This window comes from Saccostrea cucullata, unplaced genomic scaffold (assembly GCF_032062105.1).
Source record: "Saccostrea cucullata isolate Sc308-1 unplaced genomic scaffold, CSIRO_AGI_Scuc_v1 ctg364, whole genome shotgun sequence".
Taxonomy (NCBI): Eukaryota; Metazoa; Mollusca; class Bivalvia; order Ostreida; family Ostreidae; genus Saccostrea; species Saccostrea cuccullata.
In genome coordinates this window covers 212,479-229,105 of record NW_026928969.1, presented here as the reverse complement: position 1 = coordinate 229,105, position 16,627 = coordinate 212,479, and the positions used below count along the sequence as shown (strand labels likewise).

Here is a 16,627-nt window from a genome sequence, read left to right as displayed (position 1 = left end):
AAAATTGTAAAGTAAAAAATAAAAAAATTTGTGTCTTCTATTTTAATCATTTCTAATTCAACCTCATTTCTTTCATTCTCCATTCTGCTGCATTCATAAGCTTATTATCTTTTCATCTTCAGTAAAGCCTGTGCCAATACCCAGACAAAATACAACTTCAACAAATGTAAGTAGATACAAAGGTTGATCATTTACTCTCTCTATAAAATATCTCAGTTTTGAAATATCTAATAATACGCGTGAATGTCCATTATTTTTAGGAACTTCCCATATTTGTGGATACAATGTTACCAAAAGAAATCGTATGTTATTTGGCACAAGATTGTCCAGTTATCCTTCCAGTGGACGGTCAGCCACTGAATAGGTAATAAAGGCTCGTGATAATAAATTACATGAATAATGTTTATTTAAATAAAAATTCTTGATGACTTTCAACGCAAATTAAAAAAAAAAGTTGTGAGCATGTATCTTTAAAACTTATCTCTATTTATTCGAAGGAGTTCACTGCTGTTTGGACATATTGATAAAGGAATAAACCCCAAAAATATTGAATTAGAACACATAACAAGTCCCCTAAATCAAAGCATCGCACAGTTCCATGTGCTACCATCAGAATCGGGCACCAAACATGTCTGTGTGCAGACCAGGAACTCGATGACGTAATTATTTTCGTATATTCTTGTATCTGTATCATGATTGATTGATTGATTGATTATTGTTGTTTTACTCCGAAATGGCGATATTTCACTCTATTTTGTATCATCGTAATTGTTTTTTTTTACAGGAATACAGATGAAGTTTGCATAAAAATAATAATTCTTCCTAACGTGACGGCTACCTCACCCCCTTCAACAGTGAGTACAAATGCAAAGTCAAATGATGGTCAACAGATAATTACGAGTATATAAAGAATCAATCTCCTCAAGAATCTGGAAAATGGTTTTTTTTCTGTCTTTATCTTAAAAAGTTCAATGTTACAGGCATTTCATTCTGACAATATCCTTAGACAGGTTTTTGAATAATAATTTGTTGCAGAAAACAATCCTTTTTTTATTGGCTTTCACAAGTAAACAAAGCAAACTATATATATATAAAGCAAAACATATAAACACATATACAAGTACACGGTGAATTTCTTGATAATTTCGTCCTTTTACAACAGTACTACTAAGTTTACTTGTAACCGTGAAAGTTGTTTTACCGAAAAAAAAAGGGGGAGGGGGTGGTCAGCAGTAGTAGAAAAATGCATTCAATTATTTCTTCAAACAATTCTTAATTAATTCAGTATTAATTCAGTATCCGTTACAATTTGTCTACCCGCCTAAAATTTTTCTTGAATTGAATATGTTGTTATATTTCTATTTTCAACAGTAAAATAGTGTTTTGTATTCTTTGAATAAAGGGGATAATTTTTGCAAATGATATTTTCTCGGTTGAAATTATAAAAGATCAGAGCAAAACTCTTAGTTTTCCTTTTCCTTCAGTAAGATTAATGTACAGAAAATAAGCCCGTCAAATAGTGAAAATGAATGTCTTTTTAAAATAAGTGTGAAGCATGTTGCTATTCAATTTTCTATCAAGAATATACTGATACATGCCTTAGTTTTTACTAGTTCTTAATGGGAAACCTGAACGAAGTTTTATAAATTCAAGTTTTTGTTGGATAGAGAAAAGGGACCTCTACTGTATATAACAAAGGCAGTGATTCGGGTACATTAGCAAGGTCCAACGTCACAAGGGAATTAAGTTTGAAAGGGGTATCGTGATTTAATACCAGGATTCTGAGATAAAGAAAGGCTAATAAAGGAAGTAACAATATAACAATTCTTCTAGATACAGAGTCACATTGGTGAAGTATAGTCTTTTATGCGAAAAACTCTCTATACAACACAGCTGAAACATGTATTAATTGAGAAATAATTTAGAGATTCTTTTCCAAATTTCCGTGAAAATGTTTATTTTCCACATTTTATTTCATCTCGTCAATATCATTTCAGCATTTCCCGAACCTGGTTTTGGTTTTAGGTTTTCTTTCCCTTCCTCGGTCATTTGAAATGAATATTCTAAGTGAATAAGAAAACCGTAAATTTCACTGTAAATCACCTTATGAATTATAGATGTCACCAAAGATAACCTCACCTTCGATGCCAAACGGCACTGTTCTTCAATGCGAGTATGGAGAGAAGAGTTGTCATATACCTCTTTACACAACTCCAATACCTGGTTCAAGCAAATGGTATGGATAATAAAGCATACTTTAAAATTTGCATATAAATTTAGTAATTATGGGTTCTATTTCAAATAATTCTTTCATTTGCTTATCAAGACTTGCAAGTTAAATATAGCATTTTTATTCGGAAATCACTTGGTGAATAATAATCACTTGCTTATTTCATATTGGTTCACTTTGCAGTCCTGATGTGGAGAACACGGCTTCCTCTTCCATATCTAATACTCATGCGTTTTCATCTGAAAATAGTCAAGGATCATCACTGTGTCACGTGGACTTGTCAGTAAAACCGGAAGTACCAGGAATCCATACCCTATGTGTCAGAGTCGGAAATAAAACGTATATAATAAAAATCATTTGGAAACAATTATTTTATAAATAATTTTAATGTTATATATCTTTTACTGATGAATCTATTTTTCCCAATTTCAGTGCAAGCGGGGACATAAAATGCTACACAGTCCATGTTGTTACGAATAACAACAAGACATTTGGTAGGTAATTCCTTTTAAAATTGATAATAAAAGGAGGTATCATTAAGGATCTTGCTGCAACATCTGACCAATCTGAATGTATGTTTTAACGAGTGGACATTATATATTATTAAATAAAATGTATTTACTTAGGCGGTCCTTGTCAACAGATGCGATGTCATAATGGAGGAAACTGTGAAACTGACCCTGTGTCTTCAACCGCTCAATGCATCTGTCCAGTCGGATATTCTGACACAAAATGCCTATCACACAGTAATAATTTTAAAATATTTACATATCTGAATGTTTTCTCTTTGATAACTCTTTGAACGTTATGTGAGTTGATTTCTTGATAATTAAATCTGAATGTAAAATTTCGCCAATTGAAAGATATGCATGTCAATCTCGTGTAGCTGTCTTTGTGTTTGACTTCATGGGCGGTGACTATTGGAATTGACATTGGATGCATCGTGTGTATTAGACATCATTTTTCCAATTTAAATTTTTAATTTTATTTCACATATAGAAGTATAAGAAATCATTGTCTAGTTAGCTGAGTATGCTAGGGACATCATCGACAGTTGGAAACGTAGCAACGGATAAAGCCCGTCGTACATAAATAATCCTATGTTTCCAACTTCGTCGATACCCTTGTAAATCTGACGAACAAACTGGATAATGATTATTTAAATCATTCAATGCGCGTTTTTGAAGACTCTCATCAATCTTTTTATTTGAATTAAGCTTTGTATGCAAGATTCTTAAGTCAAGACATTTTTTGTCTGTTTTTAGAAGTCAGCATTTCACCAACATTCCCTGGACCAACGGTGGTAAGACATGTTGAATTCAAATGCAATATCAGAGGTAGAGGAAATCCATCTTTGTATGGGCTTTAGTCAACAATATAATTTTAAAAAGAACTGTTCGATTATAAACCTATTATTACGGTCGGAAATTTATTTATAATTAAAAATATCATTTTAGCGGTACTATATGGTTTTAAAAAAAATGGAAATCTATACAGTGTGATCCAATTTCAATCATACCCCGGTACAAAGAATCTAAACCAGGGGTCATAATTATATTTATGTGTTTTTCATTTATCATATAGATCTACCGTCAAATACTTCTGTACGGTTTAGTTTATAAAATAATATAATAATTGGAATAATATGTGAAAATGGTACAAACAATATTAACAATAGTTAACAGATAATTAAAGGCTAAAGGCTATTAATTAAAATATCAGTAAGGATATCTGTTTTCTCTTATTCACATCAAAACCAAGGACGTCTAAAATCAAAGGAATCATAAATATCCAAATGTAAATGTTGTTTCAAATTAGTCCAATAAGGTTGAAATGATTTGACCAAACGTTAATAAAATACAAATTGTAGAAACAAAAAAGATACCATGTATTTTCCTTTTGTCAGCCAACCACTATTAAGCCTATCTTTACGGAAACAGCTATACCAGATATCATTCAATGTCCCACCGGCAGCACATGTAGTGTTCCTTTAATAATAAAAGGGGAGCCAGGAAATATGTAAGTCTATACACAATTTTTAGTTTATGTAGTGTAGTAATTGTAGTTATCTTTTTTAATTGATTACTTAGTTTAAATGGAATAATAAAATTTATGAAGAGATTGCTTTCATAGTCTCATTTAATGTATTGTAGTCCACAAGTTGATACGGACAGTCCTTTGGTCACCCATCCCATACAGACTGTTACTTATCCAGGAAAAACCAATGATACATTTCAAACAAATATAAAAATGAGCAGTTTAAAAGAAGGAATTCATACTGTTTGTACTCACATCGTAGACAATAGGTAAATGTTAACATCGATTTTACCGGTTGTGTGTCGATTTCGAATAGATTTCTGGTATGAAATGCTAATAACTTGAGCAGTAAACAATTTTGATTTTTGTTTAACACTTGATAAGGTAAAATGAATACATTTGAATTCATTGAGATACAATAAGTACATGTAGACGGCAACTATTTAACTTAGTTCATTAAAATAAACAAAACAGTTTGATTATATGTTGAGGACGCTGGTTTAATTTCGTATATTTGTTTTCATATCCATTGCAAAGGCAGGACATCCCTCGTTATATCCCTTTCAAGTTAATGGATATTTTGTCTGTTTGTTTTCTTGTTTATTTCTTTTACTAAATATGAATGATCTATTGAATTACAGAGAGAAAGGGGATGAGATTTGCTTTAAAGTCAATTTTACATCACCAGTTACAACAGTATCGACAGGAAGCCATGTGGTATGTAGAGATATAAGTGTAAAACTATTATGTGTTCCGTATTCCTGTCCGTTTAAAAAATATTAGTGCATTTCTTTTGCAGAAATTTCAAGAACCTACGATTCCAGATATGTCGTCTGTCAATTGTTTAGAAAATAAAACATGTCACGTGCTACTGCATGCTCCAATGGATAACAATGGCAATTGGTATTTTTAGCTCACCTAAGCCGAAGGCTCAAGTGAGCATTTCTGATCAAAATTTGTCCGTTGTCTGTCGTTCTCCTTGTAGTCGTTGTAGTAGTTGTCGTTGTCGTCGTAAACTCTTCTTCTCAAGAACCACTGGGCCAATTTTAACCAAACTTGCCACTAAGTATCCATGGATAAAGGGGATTCAAGTTTGTTCAAATGAAGGGCCAAGACATTTTCCAAGGGGAGATAATTATGAATTAATGAAAAATTAATGACATCTTTTAAAAATCTTTTTCTCCAGAACCATTGGGCCAGGAAAGATGAAACTCATTTGGAAGCATCCTCAGGTAGTGTAGAATCAATTTGTTCAAATCATGACCCCCGGGAGTAGGCCGGGGCTATAATGGGCAATCACAGATTTACATAGGAATATAAAGGGAAAATCTTTAAAAATCTTCTTCTCTAGAACCACCCGGCCACAGTGGCTGATCAAAGTTTTACATAGGAATATATATAGGAAAAATCTTTATAAATCTACTTCTCCAGAACCACCGGGCAAGGAGAGATGAAACGCGCGTTTGGAAGCATCGTCAGGTAGTGTAGATTCAAGTTTGTTCAAATCATAACCCCTGGGTGTAGGGCACGAACACAATGGCTGATCAAAGTTAAACATAGGAATATATATATATGATTTTTTTAAAATCTTCTCCAGAACCACTTTGCCAAAAAATGAAACTTATATGGAAACATCCTCAGGTAGTGTAGATTCAATTTTTTTTTCAAATCATGACCCTCGGGGTTAGGGCCGGGCCACAACTGACGATCAAAGATTTACAAAGAAATATGTAGGAAAAATCTTTGAAAATCTTCTTCTTAAGAACCACTGGGCCGGGAAAGATGAAACTTATGTGAAAACATCCTCAGGTGGTGTACCAGTAGATTCAAGTTTGTTCAAATCATGACCCCCGGGGGTAGGGCGGGGCCACAATGGACGATTTAAATTTTCCATAGAAATGAATATATCAGAATTTTTTAAAACTCTTTTTAAGAACCACAAAGCCATGATTGGTCATATCTTTATGCAAGCATCATCACGTAGTGTTGTTTTAAGTTTGTTGAAGTCATGAATAGGAAGTAAGGGTTGGATAGGGTGGGCCACAATTGGGGATCAAAGTTTGGCCTAGAAATATAAAAAAAAATATTGTTTGTTCCCAAGAAGAGGAAAGCCATGTTCAATCATATTGGTATGGAGGCATACTTAGGTAGTACAAAGTCAAACTGATTCAAATGAGGGCTCACATGGCTAGGACAGGGCCACAAGGGGGGAGTCAAATGAATAAATAGGAAAAAAAATCATCTGCTCAATAGCAGCAAAGGTATTTGTTTTATGGAAGCATCATCAATCATCTAGTAGTTGGTAGTTTAGAATTCCAGACACCCCTCCCCCATTTAAACTTCTCAATACTGAGGTGATTTCTGCTTTATTTCCTAGCCAATGTGCTCAGGTGAGCGATGTGGCTCATAGGCCTCTTGTTAACCTTTTGAAATAAAGTGCATAAATTTTCTAGTACAAATAAGTATGATGTTTCTAATAGATAATATTTCCTTTATTAAATTTAATCATACACTTGTTTATTTATTTGATCATTTAGACGATTTATTTGCTTAATGTTTTCATAGGCTTCATCTACAGTATGATTTTTTTCTAACAATAGACTTCTGCCGATTCTAATCTTGTTACTAATGTTCAATGTGTTCAATTTTCTACCTATATTATTTAAGCTTACTCCCAAGACAAGCTCCATTCTCATCCGGAACTGCAGTTCTCACAACTAGCTTGACAACATTTGATCACACTTTGTGTGTAGCAGATATTGCAACGATTGTTAAACATAACGAAACAAAGAAACTTTGCTTTGAAGTAAATGGGTACGTTGTTCATATATTTTATAAATTATAAAAATTGACACATTTATTTGCTTGTTTTGTTTAATGTTTCAATCCAACATTTCTCCACATGTCTTTCCAAGATGTAATTACATTTGATTTCGTAGTCTTTTCAAGTTCAATTTTCCTTAATAATTTTTTTTTCGGATAAAAAGTGGTATCATAAGTCAGTTTTTTACCGTAAATGCTAACATTAGCTTTTCAAAATCTTTCTTTTACCGATTTTTATTAGGTCACCTGAGTAAACTCAGGTGACCTATTGCTATCTGTTTTCGTCCGTCGTCGTGCGTCGTCCGTCGTGCGTTAACATTTGAACATTTTCAGCTTCTTCTCTGCAACCACTGAACCAATTTCAACCAAATTTGGCATACAGCATCTATGGGTAAAGGGGAACAAAATTTATGAATTTCATGATCCCTGCCCCCCTGGGGCCTGAGGGGTGGGGCCAAAACCACTAAAATTAATGCAATCTTTAAAAATCTTCTTCTTTACCCCTGGACATCAAGCAGTCAAACTGTTTGCATGATTGTAATCAGCATTGATTCCTCTACCAAAATTGTGAAATTCATGGCCCTGGGGTCAGGGGTTCTAGTGCTAGGGCGAGGCTAAATAAGTATATAGTGAAAATGCATTATTTCTTTGAAAATCTTCTTCTCTGCTCCTGGGTATTAAATAAACTAACTAAGTACATAGTTATGATGAGCAAGAGTGCCTCTACCAAAATTGTGAATTTTATGCCCCCAGGTTCAGGGGTTCTGGTGTTAGGGCGGGGCTCTATTGATTATATAGTGAAAATACATGAATTCTTTGAAAGTCTTCTTCTCTGCTCCTGGGTATTAAATAAACTAACTAAGTGCATAGTTATGATGAGCAAGAGTGCCTCTACCAAAATTATGAATTTTATGGCCCCAGGGTCAGGGGTTCTGGTGTTAGGGCGGGGCTCTATTGATTATATAGTGAAAATACATGAATTCTTTGAAAATCTTCTTCTCTGCTCCTGGATATTAAATAAACTAAGTGCATAGTTATAATGAGCAAGAGTGCCTCTACCAAAATTGTGAATTTTATGGCCCCGGGGTCAGGTGTTAGGGTGGGGCTCTATTGATTATATAGTGAAAATGCATTTAATCTTCTCTGTCTCTAGGTATGAAGCAGATGAACTACCTATATAGTTATGATGAGCAAGGGCCCTAATCTTGCAGAATTGTGAATTTCAAGGCTTCAGGATCAGGGGTACCATAGAGGGTGGGGCTGTACTTGTATACTGAAAATGAATGAATTGTTTGAAATCTGCTCCTTGATATTAATCAAATATTTTTGAAAAGCAAGGATACCTTTTCAAAAATTGTGCAGTGTGTGGATCTAGGCCAAAAGTCAGGGGTTTATGTGTGGTATGGGCACTACTGATTATTGCGGAATATTACTGATTAGTTGAAATGCATTTTTTGTTCCCCTACCCTGCCTATGGGTATTAAGTAACCAAGCTAAGCAACTGCTGAGTGTATTGTTATGTTGAATTGTTGATCAATGGTGCCTCTTTCAAAATTGTGAATGCCGTAACATCTTGCTTAAAACATGAATCGAATTAAATAACTGGAAAGTTGTTGCATAATGCTCAGGTGACCTATAAGGCCCATGGGCCTCTTGTTTATTACAGATCCGCAGATAAAAGATGCATAATTGTGAATGCAGTGACAAATTTAACAAGTAAGAATCTCAACTATGAAAAAAAATGTATAAACTGATGGACATTTCCTAAAATAATAACATTGAACTTTAAATGATAAATAATCTCTTTATTGATCTTTTTTAGAATCACATTGCAATAGTAAACCTTGTGGAGCATATGGCTATTGCAAGTCAACTTCCACTTCCTACGTGTGTATATGCAAACTTGGATATAAAGGAATGCATTGTGAAAAAACAAGTAAGTTTACTTCTATAAACTTTTAAAAAGTTGGTTAAAATAACAAAGGAAGTTTACACACAGCGTGGATATAAATTAAAAAAGACAAACAAGGTCAAACAAAAAAGTATCAATACTTTTTGTATTTCAGCACAACCTATACCAGTACCACGGCCATCTAACAAGTTTTCAAACGTAAGTGAATATCTTAAATGAAATTAAATTTTAACTCGAAATCAATTGTCAAAAATATATTTTCAAATACATATTTTTACAGTCTTCACCAATATTTGTGAACACAATGTTACCAAAAGAAATAACGTGCCAGCTGAACAAAGATTGCCCTATAATGATACCCGTGCATGGAAGTCCAGTGAATAAGTAAGGCATAACAATTATAATTTTTTGTATATTCTTCGTCAATGCCTTTTGTTGTAGAAAGTGAGAATAAAGAATCCTTTTTATAAAACAGGAGTTCCTTACTTTTTGGACATTTGGATAAAGGAGTCGAGCCAAAACAAATTAATCTTATAGATATCACAAAACCAGTCAATCAATCCATAGCGCAATTCCATGTCATACCATCACAAACCGGAACAAAACGAGTCTGCGTTCAAACAAAAAATTCTTTGACGTAAGTATTTTCCTACTAACAATTTTATTAGAGTTTTTATATATTTTTTTATTTATTTATTTATTTTTAGGTCACCTGAGTAAACTCAGGTGACCTATTGCTATCTGTTTTCGTCCGTCGTCGTGCGTCGTGTGTCGTGCGTCGTGCGTTAACATTTGAACATTTTCAGCTTCTTCTCTGAAACCACTGAACCAATTTCAACCAAATTTGACATATAGCATCTATGGGTAAAGGGGAACAAAAATTGTGAATTTCATGATCCCTGCCCCCCTGGGGCCTGAGGGGTGGGGCCAAAACCACTAAAATTAGTGCAATCTTTAAAAATCTTCTTCTTTACTCCTGGACATCAAGCAGTCAAACTGTTGGTATGATTGTAATCAGCACTGAGTCCTCTACCAAAATTGTGAAATTCATGGCCCCAGGGTCAGGGGTTCTAGTGCTAGGGCGGGGCTAAATAAGTAGGTAGTGAAAATGCATTATTTCTTTGAAAATCTTCTTCTCTGCTCCTGGGTATTAAATAAACCAACATAAACCAACTAAGTACATAGTTATGATGAGCAAGAGTGCCTATACCAAAATTGTGAATTTTATGGTCCCAAGGGGTTCTTGTTTTAGGGTGGGGCTCTAATGATTATATAGTGAAATGCATGAATTCTTTGAACATCTTATCCTTTGCTCCTGGTTAATATGCTAATGATCTAATTACATATTTAAGGCCAGGAATTATTTTATTTTCAGTTTTACAAACCCTCCGCTCAAGGTTTTCAATTTTCAGGAAAAAATAAAACAATTTTTTTCTTTCCGATGTCAAATTTGAGTCGGGATCGAGATTTCAGATTTACGAACATGCACTTCCGGTTTTAAGATGAAGGTATCACACCGGTAATTGTTTTCACTATATAATTCTATATAGCATAAAAAATCGTTAAAAATCAGGTATTTGTTTACATGAAAAAATATTTAGCAGGAGGTGTTAAACATTATCTGTCACATTAGCTGACACCAAAAAACAGGGTACCCACACGGCATTTTCGGACTTTTTCCATCTGCAAACAGGGCTACCCTCAAATCCACGTGTTTTCACTTTGTTTATAAACACCTCGAGTGCATCACAGGAAGTAGCCTCCTATGCCCTGAAAAAAATAGTTCCTGTCAAAAACCTTTATTTATTCACAAAGCACATAAAATTTACTAGGCACAGGTACCAAAGTTGTAAAAATGGCTTGGAAGAAAATAGAAAAACGCCTCAAAAGAAAAGAAAAATAATTTTATATATATGGACCTACATTTGACTAAGTTCATTTTGATTGGTCAATTACCGGTGTGATACCTGAAAATAAAGCTAGATCTGAGAAGATAGCTTGGTTTAGTGTAAAATTCATCGATACGAGTGCCATTCAAAACGTTTCACCCGTTCAAAGGACTAATAAAATGCTGACGACTTTGTTGCACAATGACATGCTTGTGAGATAATTATGTATTCGTTTCAAAAGTATCTGTAAATTGTTTTCCTTCCCCAGGTTTTAAACTGCCCGTGGTAGTTATTGCATATTGCCAGCGACATTGTTTAGGTCTATGTTATAGCTTACAGTCTAAGCATCATTCTTCAGAAAAGGTTTACTTATGCATCAGATGTAATGAATAAAACTATGGGAGAAGTTAAGTCCATTTGAGGAAGAAATAAACAATAACCTGAAGAAATAAAAAAAAATTCAACTATTAAAAGGCAAGAATATACAAATATATACTGGCATGTAGTATCATTTGTATCAGCCAGAAAAAATTATTTTACACTTAATTGAAAAAATATTCACCCTACTCCCCAATACTCCCTGACTGTTTTATGATAGGAATTATAGTTTTAGGCATCAAGTAAATTTTAGAACAATGTCTACACATTCACCTAACACATATTTAAAAAATGAAGATATATTGAAAGACTTTTAAAGAATTAATTTTTTAAAATATATTTTGACCAACATCACAAAATTTATATAACTGGCCCAAACTGGCGGATGATGAAATAAGCAATTACATGTTCTACTTTCCTATTTGTAAGCATTATGTGTCCAGTGGTATGGAGCCTATTAGAATAGCATATGATAAAAAAAAAGAATGTACAAATGTTAATAATTGATTTATCAAAAAAAAAATTTTATTTCCTTCTCCTTCGGGACTTTTTTATTCTCATTTCATAACCATGATAACTAAACCTAAACATAAAAAAATGCTGGCCTTATAATGAAGAAGGGGCCTCTTTCAAAATAGATAATTTCAGGGCCGCTGGGTCAGGGGTACCAGGAGGGTACTTTGACTAAAAATAAATTAATGCTTTGAAATCTGCCCTTTGATAAGCAATGGTGCCTCTTTCAAAATTTGTGAATTTCATGGCTTTTGGATTAAAACACGAACCAAATACAATCGCTGGAAAGTTGTTACATGATACTCAGGTGACCTATAAGGCCCGTGGGCCTCTTGTTATTCTCAGTGTTTGTCAACTTTTGCAGGAACACTGATGAAATCTGCGTCAACGTAAAGATCATACCAGGTAAAAAAAATTGCAAATGACATACTGAGTAATTCATTTTTAGAAGTATAATGCTGGTATTAATATTTCACAATTCAATGTATGGAAGATTTTTTTTGTAACGGAACAAAATGTGTTTCAGATAATACCGTGTCCACAACAACGCCACTCGTAAGTGACATACAAAAGTTTAGAGAAAAAAATTAATTATCTTTGTATTGTATCATAAAGGAACCCTGCATTTAGTCCAAATACTATGGACCCCTCGATTTTTTCACTACCATGAATAAAATACAATCAATCTTAAACAAGAACATTTGTTCAATAAACATCTCAGCTAAGGTTTACTCATCCATCTATCGCTTACATATGTATATCATTAGCATTTGTCAAAGATTGGTTTCAAATGTAGCAAGAGGTTATCAGATTGAATATCATTCTCTCTGATTTTTTCTGTACTGAGTCCCAAGAAGCATTTTATAGATTGCTTGAAAGGATGCCCTTAACAAAGTACATTGATTTTGAACAGATAACACCAGAAATAGTCTCCCCCTCTTTGCCAGATGGAACAGTATTACAATGTGAAAGTGCACTGGACAGTTGTCATATACAGCTCGTAACGAAGCCAACACCAGGATCACAATCTTGGTAGGAATAATTTAAACGAAAAATAAAATGGTGTTTTCTTTAATTATATACACCAGTGATTGAAATGGAGTATATAAGGGTTCACAATTTTTAGAGGAAAAGGTAATCTTTATGTATAAAAATATTTTTATATTGCAGTCCAAGAGTGGAAAACACGCCAACTTCTTCGTTAGTAAACATTCATGATTTCACATCGGAGACGGTCACAACATCCCATTCAGTGTGTTACACAGATTTGTCCGTTAAACCCAGCACACCGGGTAATCACTCGCTGTGTATAAAGGCAAGACAAGAAGAGTAGGTGTCACACATTTTATTTTTCATGCATGATACGTACATATTTTATATATAAAACAACAATAATTGACACTCGTATAATGTTATCTTTCTGTCTTTTTCCAATTTAGGAAAGTAGGGCATGAGAGATGTTATATTATCCAGGCGGTAACCAATGGCAGTAAATCATTTGGTATGCTCGGTAGTTTTCGAAGTTTTTCAATTCTTGATGCCTATGAAAATATTAGCATGGCAATGTACTAATTTGTTCTCCCTGTACTTGTAATCACAAGAAAGATTACTTGTAAAACGTATATTTCCTTGTTTATATTTGAAAGGTGGACCTTGTCAAGATCAACATTGCTACAATGGCGGACGATGTGACGCAACCTCTGTTTCAAAGTCATCATGCATATGCCCTGTTGGATTTACAGGAAGCACCTGCCAGAAAAGTTTGTTTTATACCAAATTACTACCATTTTATTTCTTATCTGACACATATGCCATTTAATTTATTTTTAACGGTATATTTTTTTCAGGCCGATTTTCTCCCCCAGTAAACCAAGGGAACACGGGCAAGGTAAATAATAAGTTTTTTTTATGAATTCCGAACACCAAATGCAGGTACCACTCATAATTTTTTAAGCATGGATAATGATTTAGAACATGATCATAATATAATCGTTTTAATCTTATAGCAAAACAACACTGCACCAGTATTTACGGACACTGCCATTCCGGAGGTAATACAGTGTTCAATTGGCACACCTTGTGGAGTGCCTCTAATCGTTACCGGTCCACCTGGAGACATGTAAGATATCCTTTTATGATATAGTCATTCCTCAAAGAAAATAGGAAAATGTTTCAAAAGGCATATTTTTTTTTTAAAAAATCTGGATTCAGAGTATCTTTGAAGTTGATTATCTTTTTTTCATAGCCCCACCGTTGATACAGACAGTCCTTTTGTTATCCATCCTGTAAAAACAGACACGTTCCCAGGAGATTCAAATTCTACCTATCAAACAAACATCAAACTAAAGGCAACAAAGGAGGGTCAACGTAAAATATGTATTAATACTGTTCATAAAAGGTAATACAAGAAACATATTGACGCAAGCGTCAAAAATCGTAAACCAATTTATATAACTGTTGAAGTTCATTAAAAAAACTGAAATTTGCTGTTTTTTTTTAAAAAAAATTCTTCAGAAACTGAAATCTGCTGTTTTAAAAAAAAAATTCTTATATTTATCTGTTAAAATATCCTCGTGACATGAAAAAAAAAATGCATGCGACAATGTTGAATAATGCATGTACAATATTACATGTATAGGCAATATATATAAACTATGCATTTTATGACTGGTACAACTTGCTGTTTAAGTAGTTTTTACATTAAAAGTACAAAACTAAAGTTTAAACTTAGCTATAGTTTAACCTTAATAAAAACGCAACAAATATATAACATGTGGGGCTCCTCGCTCTCTCTTATAGGATGTTAACCCCCCCCCCCCCCAACTCCTTCAAGATCCACCACTACATTTCTTCTCTTACAATCTATTTGTTTTGGTGTTGAGATGTGGCGGGAAAATGTTTGGCACATTGTAAAACGCGCTCTATCCTAGTCTCCTGGACCAACATGTCTTAATATTCTTTGCTTTTAAGAAATCAATATTTCATCATATTTTTGAAAAACATCCATGTATAAAATTAATACAGCAGATCCTGTTTTAAAAAGAGAAAGTAAAATTGTTGATTTACAACGCGGTCTTTGTTTTAGATTCCTAACCATAGTTATATCAGGGTTTGTCGAAAATTTTGAATTTTACTTATTGCTTTTTCCTAAACATTTAGAAATAATTGTTTAATATTAAAACGCCGGCGATATGATGTTGAATATTTTTATTCAAATTGTTAGCTCCGCAGAAACGCACAGCGACTTAAATAGTCTCGTTCAACCAGTCGGCTGTCTCCGTAAATCTCCGAAAATTTAGTGATCTACAGTACCTGGCGGCCGGTAATAATCTGCCGAGCAGTGATTGTTTTGATTGAAACTTCTTATATTACATTTTATGAAATTAAAAAAAGAGACTTAGTGGTAGAGATCATAAATTTATAATGTTTTATTGAATTGTAGTTTGAAAGGTGATGAAATTTGCTTTAAAGTCAATTTTACATCTGCATTGCCTACCAAGCCACCCTCTGGTGTACGTATAAAAGAATTACATGAGTGTTTATTAGTAAAGGAATAAAGATTAAAAATATAACATCGGTTACAGCGAAAAAAATATAACCTGTTTAATATTATTTCAGGGCCTACAAGAACCAACACTTCCCGATTCTTCTTCTGTTCGATGTTTAGAAAACACAGACTGTCATTTGCTGATACATACTTCAAAAGATCACAGTGGTAAATGGTAAGGAACGACATTGCAAATTATTAACAAATATCAACTTCATGTATATATTTCGATTTCATTCTTGTGATTCTTTAGTGAAGAGCCAAAGGAGCTACCACACACATCAGGAACAGTCATTGTAAGTACAAAAGTGACTAGCTTTGATCCCAACCTTTGTGTCACTGACGTCGTCACACGGGTGCAGCACACAGAAACTAAGAAGATTTGCATTGGGGCCCAAAGGTATTACTTGTATTCTAAAAGGCATTATGTTTTATAATGCTTGTCCAGTAAAAAAATCTAATAACACAAAACACATTTTGCATTTAACTAAAATATCTTTGTTTTGCAAAAAATATTGAAAATTTAATTGCGATTGAAAGAATGTAACCCTTCTTGTTATTTTTTATTATAGTTCCAACGTGAAAAGATGCATCATTGTTAATCCATCGCTCAATTCCACAAGTAAGGGATTTTTATTTTTGTTTATGATATTCAGATTATTTTTTTTATAGAAATTTGTTCATAAGAAGATAAGCATATGTTTCTCTTTTCAGCTTCCCATTGTCAACACGTATCTTGTAATAAAGGATACTGTTTTTCTAACGACCAGTCCTTCACGTGTATTTGTCCGGTGGGAGTCAGTGGAAGAAACTGTCAGAATAATGGTGGCGTATTTTTCTTGGTTTCAAATTATATAGAATTGTCATTCAATTAATGTCATTTTTTGGAATTTTTTTTCTTTATTTTAGTTTCATGTATCCCAATACCAAGAAACCCTTCTGCAAATATAACAGCAGTGAGTTTTTTTTCTATTTCATTTAGTGTTAAAAGATAATACATGTATTTATTTCACAAAGAATATTATGAAATATACAGGGTAATTTAATGGGTTTTTTTTTTGATAAATATATTTGATATATATTTTATCGTTTTGTGAAAAATATTGAAATGAATAGTTTTTTCTTCTAAATTAAGATGCAAATTAATCTAAATCTTTGTTAGCCTTCTCTTTAAGAAATTATCATGCATGTATAAAAATCATAGTTCAAAGCATTTTGTTTAATTCATCCAGCGTGATTTTTCTCGCAAGATTCATGAAGATAATTGTTTTCCAATGATTCACCAAAATATGAAATAA

General features: G+C 33.3%; 1 protein-coding gene across 1 annotated transcript in view; it reads left to right on the top strand.

Moving 5' to 3' along the window:
• LOC134279461 (uncharacterized) overlaps window positions 1–16,627 on the top strand; it is a 70,667-nt gene that overhangs the window by 50,219 nt on the left and 3,821 nt on the right. Inside the window, exons 110-143 of the mRNA XM_062761875.1 lie at window positions 123–166; window positions 261–364; window positions 498–659; window positions 785–854; window positions 2,118–2,236; window positions 2,414–2,569; window positions 2,663–2,724; window positions 2,857–2,976; window positions 3,496–3,533; window positions 4,137–4,249; window positions 4,384–4,536; window positions 4,909–4,984; window positions 5,067–5,170; window positions 6,935–7,081; window positions 8,757–8,806; window positions 8,913–9,026; window positions 9,157–9,200; window positions 9,283–9,386; window positions 9,478–9,639; window positions 12,147–12,187; window positions 12,309–12,337; window positions 12,696–12,814; window positions 12,953–13,111; window positions 13,222–13,283; window positions 13,429–13,542; window positions 13,630–13,670; window positions 13,789–13,901; window positions 14,028–14,180; window positions 15,225–15,294; window positions 15,401–15,504; window positions 15,583–15,729; window positions 15,902–15,951; window positions 16,044–16,154; window positions 16,239–16,285. Coding sequence (XP_062617859.1) covers window positions 123–166; window positions 261–364; window positions 498–659; window positions 785–854; window positions 2,118–2,236; window positions 2,414–2,569; window positions 2,663–2,724; window positions 2,857–2,976; window positions 3,496–3,533; window positions 4,137–4,249; window positions 4,384–4,536; window positions 4,909–4,984; window positions 5,067–5,170; window positions 6,935–7,081; window positions 8,757–8,806; window positions 8,913–9,026; window positions 9,157–9,200; window positions 9,283–9,386; window positions 9,478–9,639; window positions 12,147–12,187; window positions 12,309–12,337; window positions 12,696–12,814; window positions 12,953–13,111; window positions 13,222–13,283; window positions 13,429–13,542; window positions 13,630–13,670; window positions 13,789–13,901; window positions 14,028–14,180; window positions 15,225–15,294; window positions 15,401–15,504; window positions 15,583–15,729; window positions 15,902–15,951; window positions 16,044–16,154; window positions 16,239–16,285 — 3,302 coding nt within the window. The remainder of the gene's footprint in view (window positions 1–122; window positions 167–260; window positions 365–497; window positions 660–784; window positions 855–2,117; window positions 2,237–2,413; window positions 2,570–2,662; window positions 2,725–2,856; window positions 2,977–3,495; window positions 3,534–4,136; window positions 4,250–4,383; window positions 4,537–4,908; window positions 4,985–5,066; window positions 5,171–6,934; window positions 7,082–8,756; window positions 8,807–8,912; window positions 9,027–9,156; window positions 9,201–9,282; window positions 9,387–9,477; window positions 9,640–12,146; window positions 12,188–12,308; window positions 12,338–12,695; window positions 12,815–12,952; window positions 13,112–13,221; window positions 13,284–13,428; window positions 13,543–13,629; window positions 13,671–13,788; window positions 13,902–14,027; window positions 14,181–15,224; window positions 15,295–15,400; window positions 15,505–15,582; window positions 15,730–15,901; window positions 15,952–16,043; window positions 16,155–16,238; window positions 16,286–16,627) is intronic.